Source organism: Erythrolamprus reginae, chromosome 4 (assembly GCF_031021105.1).
Source record: "Erythrolamprus reginae isolate rEryReg1 chromosome 4, rEryReg1.hap1, whole genome shotgun sequence".
NCBI lineage: Eukaryota > Metazoa > Chordata > Lepidosauria > Squamata > Dipsadidae > Erythrolamprus > Erythrolamprus reginae.
This window is the reverse complement of record NC_091953.1, coordinates 68967871-68984026: the sequence shown is the minus strand read 5'-3', so window position 1 is coordinate 68984026 and position 16156 is coordinate 68967871. Positions and strand designations below refer to the sequence as shown.

The 16156-nt window shown below is 37.2% G+C and overlaps 1 protein-coding gene across 10 annotated transcripts in view; it reads right to left on the bottom strand.

Annotated features, from left to right (window-relative positions):
- Positions 1–396: 396 nt before the first annotated feature.
- BCOR (BCL6 corepressor) overlaps positions 397–16156 on the bottom strand; it is a 134019-nt gene continuing 118259 nt past the window's right edge. For 9 of the 10 annotated variants that reach the window (XM_070750542.1, XM_070750544.1, XM_070750540.1 and 6 more), the window contains 4 exons: positions 5337–5482; positions 3027–3104; positions 2693–2843; positions 397–2135 (listed from right to left, as the gene is read on the bottom strand). In XM_070750542.1, the coding sequence (XP_070606643.1) occupies positions 1847–2135; positions 2693–2843; positions 3027–3104; positions 5337–5482 (664 nt within the window). In that variant the 3' untranslated portion in view covers positions 397–1846. Of the gene's footprint in view, positions 2136–2688; positions 2844–3026; positions 3105–5336; positions 5483–16156 lie in introns of those variants that run through there. The other variant, XM_070750549.1, reaches the window with a different exon arrangement.

The window sequence follows — 16156 nt, the reverse complement described above, 5'->3', positions numbered from 1 at the left end:
AACATGATGACAAACACATACATCAACCATTAAGATAGAAAATTACAAAATGTGTTTGGTACAAAAATCATTCTTTTTTTTAAAAAAAACTGCAATGTCATATGTATGTATGCAAAGGTTAAAATTTGTGTTACAATTTCATTGTCATTACCAATCCCATCCTCCCATCCCATCTGCAGACATCTACAGCCAAATCTTGTCCTATGGTATAAAGGAGTACCCACAATTTGGGTGGGTGGGTGTAGTTTTGAATGAAGAGGGATTGTATATGACTGAAAACTGAATTTTCTTTCTTTCTGGGTAAGGAGTACACACAATTCTACTCATGGGAAGAAAGAGATACCATTTGGGCTATCATCAGTTCACTCAAAGGTCATACCAAAAACTATTTCAGCATTGCTTTTTCAACAGTTTTATTGCCTTTGGCATCTTTTTTTGTAAAATATAAATACAAAGGCAGAAGAATTTACGTACAAAGTTCAAACACAAATCTCAAACATAAACACACAATTCAGAAAAAAGATTTAGCTTCTGTACAGTTTTAAACAACTTCAACATAGGTTAGTTTTCAGTATTTTACAGAAAAATAGTTCAAAGTTTTCTTTTAAATAAAGAGCATCAAATGTTTAATCACACACATATAAAGTGTATGCATTCATGTATGTATGTATGTATGTATCTGTGTGTGTGTGTGTGTGTGTATATATATATATATATATGGGTTTTTTTGTGTTTTGTCAAAAACATGTGATACATATATATATCACACGTTTTTGCTGAATTTTTAAAATTAAGGGAGTTTAGGATAGCGCTATTTCGGCCTTGTTCTGGCCTCATCAACTAGCCATACCCTTACTGGGATTTGATCCTGGGGCTTCTGCCTTGTAGGGCAGAGAAAAAAAAACAGAAAAACAACAACATATATATGGGTTTTTTTTGCTGAATTTGAAAATTAAGGGAGACTAGGATAGCTCTATTTCGGCCTTATTTTGGCCTCATATATATATACTGTATATATATGAGGACAAAAGAAGGCCGAAATAGATCTATCCTAGTCTCCCTTAATTTTCAAATTCAGCAAAAAAACATGTGACACATACAGATAGAATTGTCGGCTATCAATAAAATTAACTGCCTTGGAAATGGCCCTGGGTTGGGCCAAGAGGCAAATAAGGAGCTGTGATGTTCCTTCAATACACCAGGGTGATTTGACATAAAAATATGTAACCCTTCCCTGGTGCAGAGCTGAAGGGATTGGATACTGTAGCCTAGAGGATAATTCTCTGCCTTACAAGGCAAAGGTTGCAGGTTCAAGTCCCAGTGGGTATGGCTAGCTGATGAGGCCAAAACACAATTAGTAGGTGTTTTAATTTGTATTACAGTCTACTGAATTGTATTCAATAGTGTACCTGGTCAAAGCAGAAATTTTTGTAAACAAAAACAAAAATATAATGAAGTGCCTCCCACAATAAACTTCCCCAAGCTAACAATATTGATCACATCACATAGGTTTATTTATATAACCAGTGCTTTGTTTGCAGCAAAGCCATTTTTTAAAAAGTTCCATGTAAAAACAAATCTATACCAAAGTTTGTCTGCACTTAAAGGAACGTGCACACACCTTTTACCAATTTTATAGTTTGTACAAACGGAGTGGTCTCTTTAAAAAAAAATCTTACAAAAATTCTGTTTGTATGTGGGTGTAGGTGTGCGTGCGCACGCGTATGTGTATTAGAGGAAAGCTCTTTTATTTAACAGTATCCTTTTCTTTATAGAAATAACTGCAGTAACACATATACATAAAGAAATATTTTACACAGAACTGTACATTAAGAAGCTGTGAGATTCACCAATGAATATCAATTTCTTCCTCTGGATGCAACCATTCAAGTGAGGCTCCAAGCAAAGATTGTAATTCATTAGTAAATTCTACCAAGTCCAACAGTTCCTTGCCTTCTGGGTTGAAAACTTCAAGATCCTTTTGGCAAGCAAACAACTGACTCAAAGATACCTGTTTGAAAAATTCTGCTTCTGTAACACTGACAACTTCCAAACTTGGGAAACTGCAGCAAAATATCTTGGGTGACATTTTCAGCCTCTTGGCTACATCAGAGAGCAAAAACCAGTTCCGTGGTCTAGAGACAAAAGTAAAATATTGACAAGATGCTAAGATGTTTCAATCAACATGGTTCTGCTAGTAATAATTTTATATACATTTATATTTAAGGCAAAGAGATTTTAAAAATAGGTTAGTCTCCGTACTCTTCCGTACTCTTCCTCTTCCCTCCTCCAGGAAACTCATGAACGAAATCTAGCTTTAAACAAGAAAGTATTTTTCTCTATCCCCTGCTCCCACACCAATCTTGATCTGGATTCAAAAGCTTCACTAAGCCACAAGTTTTTCCCTGTGAATATGTCTGCAATATCAGCATATATTCACACACATACATTTACACGGAATATATAAACAATTCTTGTTTTAAAGATGCCAATGTATGGGGAGGTTTTATATTCAAAAAACATAGGATATAAAACCTATTTCTAACAGAATGAATAACAAAAAGTTCACTGTATTCAGTAAGACAAAAAGATTATCTTGAATATGTCAATAATAACTCAGATATTTGTATATTAACACACACTGGGGAAACAATTTATCTTCCCCTCCAGTATAAACAATAATAGTGCTTACCCTTGAGAAAGAGACACTTGGATGTTATAACATGGCAAGAGAGGCACATCTGAGAATTCAAATTCAAAGACATCACTAAATCCATCTTCATCTTCATCATTTGGGCCAGGTGGATTAGACAGAATATCAAATCCTGATTCACTCTTTGGCTCTATTTAAACAAACAAAAAATAATTGAAGATCTTTTGTAAAACAATGGCTTCCCCTCCCCCTTCCTTTTCTTTCTTAATTTGCTCTTGCTTCTGTGAATTCTGCCCCCTCCTCATACATATACATGCACACATTTGAAATAATAGAAACCTGCTCCCCTCCCCCAAAAAACATGTCTTCTTACCACACACAGAGCTGCCATAGAAGTCCCAGGACAAGCCAGGGTCATCAACATCACGACCTTGGAGATCAATTAAATACTCTAGAAAGATATAACAACATAACATTGAAAAACACCCCAAAAGTTGGGATACACCAGTATCAATCAGAATACAGCAAAACTCTAAATGAAGTAATATCAGATAATATCTTATTTCTTTTCAAATATAATTATTTTATTTTCATTTACTTTTCAACAACCTTCAAATCCTATTTTTAGTATTCAGTTTTGTATGCTTCAAACTGATTGTGGAGTAAACCAATCAAAACAGGTTTCTCCCCCAAAAGACAGATAAGAGACAATATGCGTACAATTTTTAACACTTTAGAGTACTATGAGCAACTTAGTAAGAGAAACAAGTGGTGTTAATGTTTTTGGATACACAGAAAGCATTTGATAATTAAATTGGAATTTTATGAATCGACAGCTACAATATATGGACTTTGGGTCAAAATTTGTTGGTGTAATAAAAGCAATTTATAATAAGCAAGCAGCAAGAATAATAATAAATGGAGAAATGACTAAGAAGAAATTACAAAAGGAACAAGACAAGGATGACCACTATCAATCAACATTGTTATTCATCTTGACTTTAGAATTATTAAATAGAAGTATACAGGAAGATAAGGATATTATGGGAATAAAAATTTAAAAAGAAGAATATAAACTAAGCCATTTGCTGATGATTTGGTGTTTCTACTTGAAGATCCATTAAATTCAGGACCAAAATTATTATACCAAATTGAAAAATACAGAGAAGTCACAGGATTGAAAATAAATGAGGATAAGACAAAAATGACAGTAAAAAAAACATGACAGAAAAGCAAAAGATGGAGCTAACAGAGACTTTAGATATACAAATAACAAAAAAAAGTAAAGTATTTGGGGATTCGACTGTCAATGAGATGTACAATACTTAAAGAAGACAATTATGTAAGACTTAAAAAGGAGATAGAAAAAGATCTAGAAAAATAGAAAAATCTTCAGCTATCATTTATGGGCAGGATTGCCTTAATCAAGATGAATATACTACTATGCCTATTTTATTTTTGACAATACCAATAAAAATAGACAAAACTTTCTTTAACGGTGTTAACAAAACTATACTGAAATTTATTTGGCAAGGGACAAGACCGAGGATAAGCTTGAAGATGCTACAAGATGCAAGAACCAAAGGCAGCTTTGGCTCCATAACTAGGAGCTGTATTATCAGGCAACAGCAATGATATGGATAAAGGAATGGATTTTTCTCAGAAACAAGAGACTTTTAATATTAGAATGACATGACTTACAGATTGGCTGGCATACATTAAACTGCAGTTTCCATTGCTTTGACCATTTATCTAGTAAAGCTAAATCATTTACCATATTATAGACGCCTCCAGGAATATCAACTTTATTGCACACTTTAGAGTCATCTGCAAATAGGTAAACCTTCCCTACCAAACCTTCCCCTATGTCACTCACAAACATATTAAAAAGAATAGGACCCAGAACCTGTCTCTGCTCAGAATACTCGCCATTAACAATAACTCTCTGATGTCTACGTTTCAGCCAGCTGCAAATCCATTGAACTATCCAGGGATTAAGCCCAATCTTCACTAATTTATCTATCAGCTCTTTATGTGGAACCGTATCAAAGGCTTTGCTGAAGTCCAGATAGGCAATATCCACGGCACCACCTTGATTCAACACCTTTGTGACATAGTCAAAGAAATCAATGAGATTAGTCTGACATGATTTGCCTTCAGTAAAGCCATGCTGATTTGGGTCCAATAAGTTATTGTTTTTTAGGTGCTGATTTATCCTCTTTTTGAGTAGAGTCTCCATCATTTTAACTATAACTGATGTCAAGCTAACTGGCCTGTAGTTACCAGCTTCTTCTCTACTGCCCTTCTTGTGGATAGGTACAACACTGGCCATTCTCCAATCCTCAGGAACATCTCCTGTTAACAGGGATTGGTTAAACAAATCAGTCAGGGGGGTAGCAATGACAGATTTGAGTTCTTTAAGAACTCTGGGGTGGATGCCATCTGGACCCATTGCCTTATTTATCTTTAATCGTTCAAGTTCTTCTAAGATCACTGGAGATGAATCCGTACAGCTGGAAGCAATGCTATATCCCTCTATAGTATTATTTTGTAAGGTGTCTTTTGAGAAAACTGAACAGAAGTAGCTATTGAAATGGTCAGCGATCTCCTTATTCAATATCAAATTTTGTACAATTTCAAATTACAAATGGACAAGCATTAGCACAATCAAAAGTATACACACCTGTTAGAAAAGTCTCCATTAGTTCACTGTGTGTCATTTTCACAATTGTTCTACCTGAGTATGTAGCAAGCGTAGGGTCAGCGCCATAAGAAAGGAGCAATCGGACAATTTCTAGGTGATCATTTTCTACTGCATCATGGATAGGCCTTAGGAATGGAAGAAAAAAACTTATATTCATACAACTTAATAAGTTTATGTTCTGTCTCCATTTAAAGCAAGGAGTATGAGCATTATTAGTACTTGATGAGAAAAATGATTACTGCACAAAGGGCTTGTTGCACATTTTAAAATATATTATACATTTCAGTAACTGTAACTAATATACATATACTCTATTAAACAGCAAGCTCCTTGGAGAATGTTAAATAGACATCACTTTGAGCAACAATCAAATCCCATAGTATTAAGCATATTGATCTATAAGATTTTATGTATGTATAAACAATATATTGAGCATTTACATCATAGTTTTGTTTTGTAAAATTTAAGTCTTCAAATGGCTGCCTTAATATTTTCCAATTTTATACAAACTTAGTTTCATTCAAAATGTACAATAACCTCTAGCTTATTTATGAATCAAGAAAAAAGTAAAAATTACATAGGTAAAATGAACAATTATTGGTTTGAACCCTTAGAAATAAACATAAAATTAGGCTATCAGGTTTTGCTGAATAATTTCTTAAAATATGTCTGAATGATTAAAAATATCACACATGTTTAGGACTGTGGATTAAAAAAACAGATTTTCACTCAATGGAATTATAGAGGACAAAGAAACTAAAAGCAAATAGTGTTTGTTAGAATTATTTTAATTTACTTTATCTGAAGAAGAATTCAGTATTATTAGTGTGAACTGAATTTACTCAATAAGAAATAGACTACGGTATATTACCGAAAACAAATTAAGATATTTCTGGTTAATTGGTGTGGAAAGAATACAAAATGTAAACTTTCACTCAAGCTACCCTAATCAAAGTACACCAAAAAAGCTCCAACTACCCCCTTACCAGTAACACCATCGAGCCAACGGAAGACAGAGACAGCACCCCCAAACCAGCAATCACCCCAGATTTCACTAGCATCACTTCAAGATATGATCAAGATGCAGCAGTCAATCAATAAGAAACTACAAAGCAATGACAGGAAATCTAGGGGAAATGAAAGAGGACATTAAAAAAATGGACGAAGGGGTATGCAAGCTAGACGAAAGAGTAGGCAAACTTTTAGTTTAGTTTGATCTAATTCAAGGCACACTAACAAAACATGAACAAAAAATAAAGGAAATAGAAGAAAAGCCTGATAAGATTAAAGCTAAACTTAACACTTCAGAAAACAGAAATACAAACAACAATAAAGACCTCGAAGAAGCTGTTAGAATTAGAGGAATCAGCATTTTTCTTATGCTTCCAAAATGTGTCTCAAATTATTGCAGGCATAACAAATTCAACCTCTCAGAGAGCTCTGAGGGAAATTGATGAAATGTATTGAGTCTCAACAAGCTATGCCTGCAGACACAAAGTTCCATGGGAAGTACACGTTCACTTTACTAAAAAGATAGCAAGGGACAAGGCATTTAACTTGGCATGGGAGAACATGATAACATATAGAGAAAAAGAAATAACGGTCCTCAAAACAAATTTCGAGATGGATGAGGGGAAAAAAAGAAAACCCTATCCATTCCTAACAGCCAGATTTAATATACATAGAATACCATTTCACTAGTTAATACCAGAGGGAATTCTCATTACATTAGTCGAAAAAAAACACAGGATAAACTCACAACAGGAGGCTAGAGAATTCTTTAACCTCCATATTAAAGAAATAGAAGACCTAGACTCAAAGGAAGAACTAGATAGAAGGAACTAACTGTGATGAATTAAGCTCAGAGGAACTTCTCTCAAACAGAGACAGGCCAAATTCAAGAGACCAAACGAACCGAGGACGATGGAAGACAAGGCGCAACAACGACATCTAAAACTGGGGCAAAGAAGGGAAACTAAAGGAAAATACTTCAAGACAAACCCAACAGAAGAAATAAGACTAATATCAGTAAATATGAATGGATTGAAATCTCCGGTGAAGAGGAAAAAAATATTCCACAAACTTATTAAACTTATTACATGCTTACAAGAAACCCATATTATAAAAGACCAAAGCCATCTGTTACAATGTCCAAACTTGGATGCATGTTTCTTCAGCAAAGTCTCAATTAAAAAGGGGGAGTAGTGACTTATATAAAACTGCAGGTCAACCCCAAACTGATTTACAACAATGAAGATGGTAGATTTCTCATAACTCTAATCACTATAGGACGTAAATCTGCAATTATTGTAAACATTTATGCCCCAAATACGAATCAATTATCATTCTTTACAAAACTTCATAAACTATTAGATACAAAAAGTGAAAAACTACTATTAATTGGAGATTTTAATTCAATTACAGATAGAAACCTTGATTATAAGGGCCAAAATAAAAATATGAGAAAATTCCTACCAAAGTCTTTTAATGCAATGGTGAACAAATTCCAATTGAAGGATGTCTGGCACATCCAACATACCAAAGTCTATACATTTTTTTTCTCGTTCACAAAAATTCTATTCAACCTTGATTTTCTTTTTTTTAATTTAATTTTTCTTTATTAAAGGAAGAACAACTCCACAATATATATGTACAAATCACAAAAGAGAAATTTGAGCATAAGGAATATAAAAACAAATACAAATATATAATTTTTGCATTGAACCTTTATCATAATAGGTAGTTAATGTCTTAATTGAATAAGGAGAGAACAGTATAGAATATAATAAAAGAAAAAAGTAAAGAAGAGTTAAAGAAGAGAAGAGGTAAAAGAAAAAAGAAAAGAAGAAAAAGAGAAGGAAAGTGTACATATATATAACAGAGACAAGTCAACCTCTTTGTTGACTATTGTGTCTCACAGCCTTTATAGACGCTACATTTCTGTTAATTACCTGTATTTTTGTGGTCATTGGTTTATATAGGAAGAATTTCAATTTCTAAAACTGATGTTGTGTATGGTTTCAACATTGTAAATAGAAATTTCTATCCTACTGTTCGATCTTTATTTTTCATGAGGTATGGAAGTTTAGATAGTAGGTTCTTTTGTAGTTCAATCAAGCTCTTTGAGTCTTTTTTTTTTGTCTAGCCAAGTGAACCATTTCTCCCATGCTTTGTAAAATTATGATTCTTCTTTATCTTGCAATTCCAGGGTCATCTTTGTCAGCTCAGCACATTCCATTGTCTTGTTGATAAAATGTAAAGTGGTGGAGATATAATCATGCTTCCCAATTTCGGACAAAGGCTATTCTTGCCACAGTTAGCATATTTATTAAAGGGTATCTGTCTTCTTTGTCAATTTGGTGCCTGATTATACCTAAAAGGAAGAGTTCTGGGTTAAATGGGATGGGTTTTTGAATAATTTGCTCCATATATATTTTTTTCTTTTTTTAGCCAAAAGGTTTTTGATTTGGGACAGGTCCACCATAGGTAAGATCCTACGTCATGCTTGCATTTCCAGCAAGTTGGTGGTATAGATGAGTCCCCCAGCAAGGCAGGCTGGGGGAAGATGCCATCTATAAAACATTTTATAAAGATTTTCTTTATAATTTGATGCTTGAATTGATGCACCCATTATAATTTTATCTAGCATGTTTATTTTTTGGAAACTGTATTTCACCTTATCTTTATTGTATCTCAATTGAATCTGTAAATCTAAGTTTATAGCATTTTTGGGAAATTATTTCTTTTGAAATTAGTTGCTTTTTTTCATCCATTAATAAATCGTATGTTATGATTTTGGTTGGATCTAAGGTACAGTAGTACCTCTAGATACGAGCTGCTCCACATGCGAGTACAGTGATCCCCCGATTATCGCGAGGGTTCCGTTCCAAGACCCCTTGCGATAATCGTAAACTCGCGATGTAGCGGCATGGAAGTAAAAACACCATCTGCGCATGCGCGTCCTGTTTTCCATGGCCGCACATGCGCAGATGGTGGAGTTTGCGTGTGGGCGGCGGGGGAGACCCCTTCGGCTGCCCAACAGCTGATCTGCTCCGCAGCGCAGCAGCAGCGAGGAGCCAAAGATGGGGTTTCCCCGTTGCCCAGGCAACGGGGAAACCCCAAGATCGCTTGCCGCTTGCCCGTTCGCCCGCCCGCCCGGCTCCTCGCTGCTGCGGCGCTGCAAGTGAGCAGCCGGGCGGGCGGGCGAACGGGCAAGCGGCAAGCGATCTTGGGGTTTCCCCTTTGCCTGGGCAACGGGGAAACCCCAAGATCGCTTGCCGCTTGCCCATTCGCCCGCCCGCCCGGCTGCTCGCTTGCAGCAGCTGAGTCCTGAAGCCAGACGGCAAAGGCGAACTTCTGCGTTTGGCTTCGGGACTCAGCTGGGAAGCAGCGCTGGGGTTTCCCCACCGCCCACGCAAACTCCTCGCTGCCGCTCGCCCGCCCACGCCGTTCGCTCGCGCCGCTTCCCAGCTGAGTCCTGAAGCCAGACGGAAAAGGCGAACTTCCACGTTTGGCTTCGGGACTCAGCTGGGAAGCGGCACTGGGGTCTTACTGGCCGCCCATGCAAAGGGGAAACCCCGGCTCCTCGCTGATGCCCGCCGCTCGCCCTCCTGCCAGCAAGAGGGGGAAGACCCAGGGAAGCCGCCCAGCAGCTGATCTGCCCGGGGAACGCAAACTCCACCATCTACGCATGCGTGGCCATAGAAAAAAGTGGCGCGCATGCGCAGATGGTGTTTTTACTTCCGGGTGGAAAAATCGCGATATAGCGATTAGCAATGATCAAGAGCGCGAAACTCGGGGGATCACTGTATTCCAAGATATGAGCCACGAGGGGAGAGAAATTTCTGTTCCAGACCCGAGCTCAAATTCGGGATACGAGCCGAGCGTCCACTAGGTGGCGCAAGAATCCTTGCTTTTGGTTATCTCGGAGGGGAAAAACAAAGTCTAAAGCCATTTGTTCCAGAGTTGTTCAACATACAAGCTCCCTTCTGGAATAAATTATACTCGTATCTAGAGGTACTACTGTATTTGGGTGCAATACGGCTTCTGTTGGGACGAACCATCTGAGTATATGGACGTAGTGGTTCTTTCTTATTTGGGTCTATACCTCTAAGTAAGCTTCTTCTGAAATAGTGTTGTCTGAAATGTGAATATTTTTTGTCCTTATCCTCAAAAAGAAAAGCATGGCAACCCATATGTAAATCAGAGCCTTCAAGGGTTAATATTCTTGTGTCTCTAAGAAGGACCCATTCCCTCAACCAAGTTAGGGCTGTTGCTTTATAATATATTTCCCAATGCGGAAGTCCCAGTCCACCTCTGATCCTGCATTAGTTTTAGTTGATTTGATGTAAAAAGCTATACCCTGCTTTTTGATTAGTGCTGAGGAGACAAAGAATCTTCCTAGTTTAGAATATTCCAAAATCCGGCAGTGGTCTTTTTTAACATGAGTTTCTTGTAGGCAGAAAATTGTAGGATTAAGTCTTTGAATTTTATGGTATATCTTTTTCCTTTTGTTTGGTGAGTTAAGGCCGTTAACATTTCATGTTAACAGTTGTTGGCGCAGTTTCTTTTTCTGGGCTAACATGGCTCTGTATGGTGCAGTGATGTTGTCAAGGGAGGCCTTAAAGTGTATAGAGCGAGTCATGTTGGGATCCCAAAGTTCCACAATCTGTTGGAGATGTGCAGCAGTTCTGTGCACTTCTGCAAGCCGCTCAAGCGTTAGGCCAACCTCTTCTTCATCCTCAGCTTGTTCAGCTTCCTCTTCTTCCTCTTCTTCACTCGCTGACCTGGTCAGCTCCTCCAGATCTTTGTCTGTCAGTGGTAGGCCATGCTCATGAAGCAACCCATGGACTTCATCTGGTGTCATGTCACTGAAGCCTTCTCCACCCAGTGCCTGTGCCAGCTTCACAGATTTCTGGACTGCAGCATGTTGAATTTCTTCGGGAGCAAATCCCTTGTAATCATGCACCACTTCTGGCCACAATTTCTTCCAGCAGGCATTCATTGTCTGTGACTTCATATCCATTAAGGCATTCTGAATGTTCTTCAGACACAATGTGATCATGTACTGACGCCAGTAGCTCTTCAATGTGAAGTTTTCATCAGCGTCCATTGCTTCCACGAGGCTTCCAAGGGAATTGCGCGTGTACAGTGCCTTAAATGCGCAGATAACACCTTGATCCATCGGCTGGATAAGCGATGTGGTGTTTGGTGGCAAGAATTCGACTTGTACCCCATCATGTTCATGTGCCAGGTCATCATGGCCTCCAGCATTGTCCATTAGGAGAAGCACTTTGAAATTGAGTCCTTTGCCAGCCAAATAATCCTTCACCTGTGGGATGAAGCACTGATGAAACCAGTCCCGCGTGAGGGCTTTTGTAATCCATGCTTTAGGATTATGCATCCAGTACACTGGCAATGCATTCTTATTTCTGTTCTTGAGGGCTCTTGGATTTCGGGACTTAAAAATTAGCCCTGGCTTCATCATGAAGCCTGCTGCATTTCCACACATGATCAAAGTTACCCGATCTTTCTGGATTAGATTAGATTAGATTTATTGGATTTATATGCCGCCCCTCTCCGGAAACTCTGGGCCTTAAAACCAGGGGCTTTGGCTTCATCTTGCATTAAGAAAGTCCGTGAAGGCATCCTCTTCCAGAACAGGCCTGTTTTGTCCATGTTGAACACCTGTTCTGGAAGGTAGGCCCCTTCTTCAATTATGTCTTTAAACGTGCCATGGACGTACTGCTTGGCTGCACCTGTATCTGCTGAGGCAGCTTCTCCGTGCAATGACACACTCCTCAGGCCATAGCGCCATTGAAATTTATCAAACCACCCTTTACTTGCTGTGAATGTGGATGGGGCCGGAGAAGCAGTGGATGTTGATGGCTGGGGGTCTTCTGAGTCATCAGCACCTTCATCAACATCTTCTTTTCCCTCATCTGCATCACCTCCTTCTTTGTTTGCAAGACGGGTGTAGAGTTGCTGTGCCTTTGTCCGTATGGTATTGGTATCCAAAGCAATGCTCTTTTTACGGCAGTCTTGTACCCATACGGACAAAGCAGCTTCCATTTTCATAAGCCGTTTGTTTCTAGGCGTCACCATCCTTTTTGCTGCCTTGTTGAATGTTATCATAGATGTTTGCCTTATCTTCTTTTCATCTTTCCAAATGTATCGCACACTCAATTCGTTGATCCCATAATGCCGACCAACGTCTGCATAAGAGCGTCCCTCTTTCAGCATGTCCAAAAGTTCAATTTTCTCCTTGTCAGCATCTTCCTGCTCTTTTTAGTGTCGCTGCCACCGCTCCGCGTGCAACGTTTAGGAGCCATCTTCCCATAATTTTTAATAAGTTGTAAAAGTACCAATGCACGCTGGGATAACACCACTGATTGGCCGAGATTTCTGTCCATCAGCATTGTGGGGCAAAATTTTTGCGATGACAACGCTGATTGACTGTGATTTCGGTGCATCAGCAATGACATGCGAAATTTTTGCGGTGACAACGCTGATTGGCCGAGATTTTGGCCAATCAGCAATGGCAGATGAAGGTTTGGTGATGTCGTATGGCGTCATCGGGTGGGGAAAACCGTGGTATAGAAAAAAAACCCGCGGAGTATTTTTTAATTAATATTTTTTGAAAAACCGTGGTATAGCCGTTTCGCGAAGTTTGAACCCGCGAAAATCGAGGGATCACTGTACTTTGATTTTCAAATCTGTAAACCCCATTTAACACACTAATCCTAATTGAATAAACCTTAGAAGTCTAAATTAAACCTACTTAAGTCACCTTAATATATTTCATTTACTTATTTACTTCATTTACTTATAAATTTTATCAAAATTCATAAATCTACTACTACTAAATAAATAAAAAAATAAATACACAAATTAAAAAAAGCTTATTAAAGTATTTTAAAATATTCTAAAATATTCTAAATACAATCAACCATTTTCAAAAAATCCTTTTCCTTGTCTATATTTAATATCTGTCTCTCCCATCTTTTTATATCGCTTCTTTTTATTTTTCATTTTCATTTTCCTCTTCTTCCTCACCCATCTCTTCCTCCGGGCAGCCTCCGCTGTCTTTCCAACCCCCCCTCCACCCACCCCGAACATGGATCAGAATGCCGGAGGTAATAAGGCAAGAGGGGTGAGTTTCGGGATGGGTTTGCACGCATTATTTGCTTTTACATTGATTTCTATGGGAAAAATTGTTTCTTCTTACGAACTTTTCTACTTACGTACCTGGTCACGGAACGAATTAAGTTCGTAAGATGAGGTATCACTGTATTTCTAAAAGAGAACCGATTTCAATAAAGGAGATATCTAATTCATCAAACAAAAGAGTTAAAAAGAAGGGAAGGGAAAGTAGATAGAGAGGATGAATTAATTAGAAAGAGTAATTATATCTTAATGAATCTTAAATTCTAAGTTAGTCAGCCAATCAAATTAATCTCAATCAAATTAAGAAATCTACATACTATAAAATCTACAATAAAATTAATCAGAAATCAGTAAACTAAAAATCAATAAAGAACAATGAGAAATCTAAATGTATCAGAATCTATAAAATAATTGTCAGTATCTTTGATTATAAAATTAGATCTATTAAGACAATTAATAATATATTACTTTAAGAGATAATAACAAGGAACAACATGAAATTAGGATTAAATATTAAGTTAAATTTAAATATTAATAGTTAGATATAAGTACAGGAACATAATTTGAAACTGCCAAACTCCTGGAATACAATAGTAAATGAAGTATCTCTACACAATGTATTGTGAGTCCAGTTTATAACACTTTGTTATATTGTTTCAGATTTCAAGTTTCAGATTTACCTTTTCATTCTTGGAGATTCGTTCTTTTGTAACCAGTCCACAACAATCCCAGTCTTTGAAGAACTTTACAAAAAGTTTTTAAATAAAGAAGAGTAATGCAGTAGGGAAAGGGTAATAGAAAGATAGTGAGGGTGATGAAAAGGAAAGCCTCGAAATTGATAGAATAAAATTATTAATGTTCTTTCGTTCTTTGGAGTCCTTCCAGTTTGCTGATTCAGGGGCCGATTTCACCCACCAATGTCTTTTCCATAACTTCCACTTACAATCCACACTTTCAAAAGCCCTCTTGCCCATCGTCGCCAAAGCTCCAGTCCAGATCTCTCTTTTCTTATAAACAATATTTTTGTTCCAGAGTCAAAAGTTTTCAGATGATCTTCACACTCCTTCCAATCTCTTTCTGATAAGATTTCAATGGCCGCCACTCAATCCATGGAGCCTCAGTTTAATCCACAACAAAGAGTCAATTGGAGCCGAACAGGGCACTTTCTTAAAACTTTCTAACGATGTCAAAAACCAGGTAATCAAAACGTCTCTCTCTCTCTCTGTAGTCCACTTTGTAAGAAATCCACTCGTTTCTCTCTATGGCTGTCTTCATTCACCTTCCTGTCAAGTCGGGCTACTGCGCCTTCGGAATGGATTCTGGCAGAGGTTTTCCCTTGCCCCCCAGGGATTGCCTTTCCTTTGGGGGTTTTACGGAAGTTCCACTTTAAATCTCTGTCCCTTCAAGCTATGATAGCTAGTTCTGCTACCAGAAAGGTCCCAAAATACAGAAACAACCCCAAGTGAACCACAGAGGCTATCTTGCTTCAGTGCGACATCAAATGCCAACCCTGAATTTTAATCCCAACATTTAGAAACTGAAACTTTATGCAACACATGGGCTGATCATAGCGCACTTCAATTAAAATGGAGAGACCAAGACAGTCCCATATGCAAAAGATGGTCAATTAATCAACTAATGTTCAAAGAAACATTCTTTGAACATTATCAATATGAAGAAGGATTTAGAAATATTTTTTCAGAACAATTACAATGACTCAACAAACATCCAAAAGTTTTGGGACACCACAAAAGCATATACACCCCGAGTCTACGGAAAGGGGCGGCATGCAAATCTAATAAATGAATGAATGAATGAATGAATGAATGAATAAATAAATAAATAAATAAGAGGACTATCAATTGCCTATTCTGCAAAACGGAATAAAGAAAAACAGACAAAAATAGATAACCTGGCTCGGGACTTATGCAAATTAGAAAGTAAAGTACAAGAAAATCCCTCTGATAAAAAAATAACAGAAAGTGTAAATACATTGAAACACAAAATTAACTTGTTTACACAGGAAGAATTAGCGAAAAAACTAAAGGGAATGAAACAGATATACTTTGAATCAGCAAATAAACCAGGAAGGTGGTTGGCACATAAAATTGTTCCAAAACAGTTAGATAGGAATATAGATGTCTTAATAGATTCTAAAGGAGAAACTCAATACATGAATAAAAACAAGAAATACGTAGTTTATAAATACTACACTGAACTATATAACCAGGAAGATACAGAGGAAGATTTACTTAAGGATTATTTGATCCAAAGTAATTTACCAAGCATATCAGAGGAAGAACAAAAAATGCTAAACCAAAAGATTACCATAACAGAATTAAGCAGCACAATAAACAAAAAGAAAATAAGACTCCTGGTCCAGATGGCATACCTTTTGAACTATATAAAAAGATTCAAAACCCACTCGATTCAATCATGCTTGACTTGTTCAATGAAATTTTGGAATATGGAATCATACTTGAATCCTGGAAAGAAGGCTATATAACACTCATCCCGAAAGATATTCAAAATAAAAACAGAAATACAGACCCATCTCACTTTTAAATACAGATTACAAAATTTTCGCAGCTATTTTTGTAGAAAGACTTTAAAAAATACTAAACAAATTTATC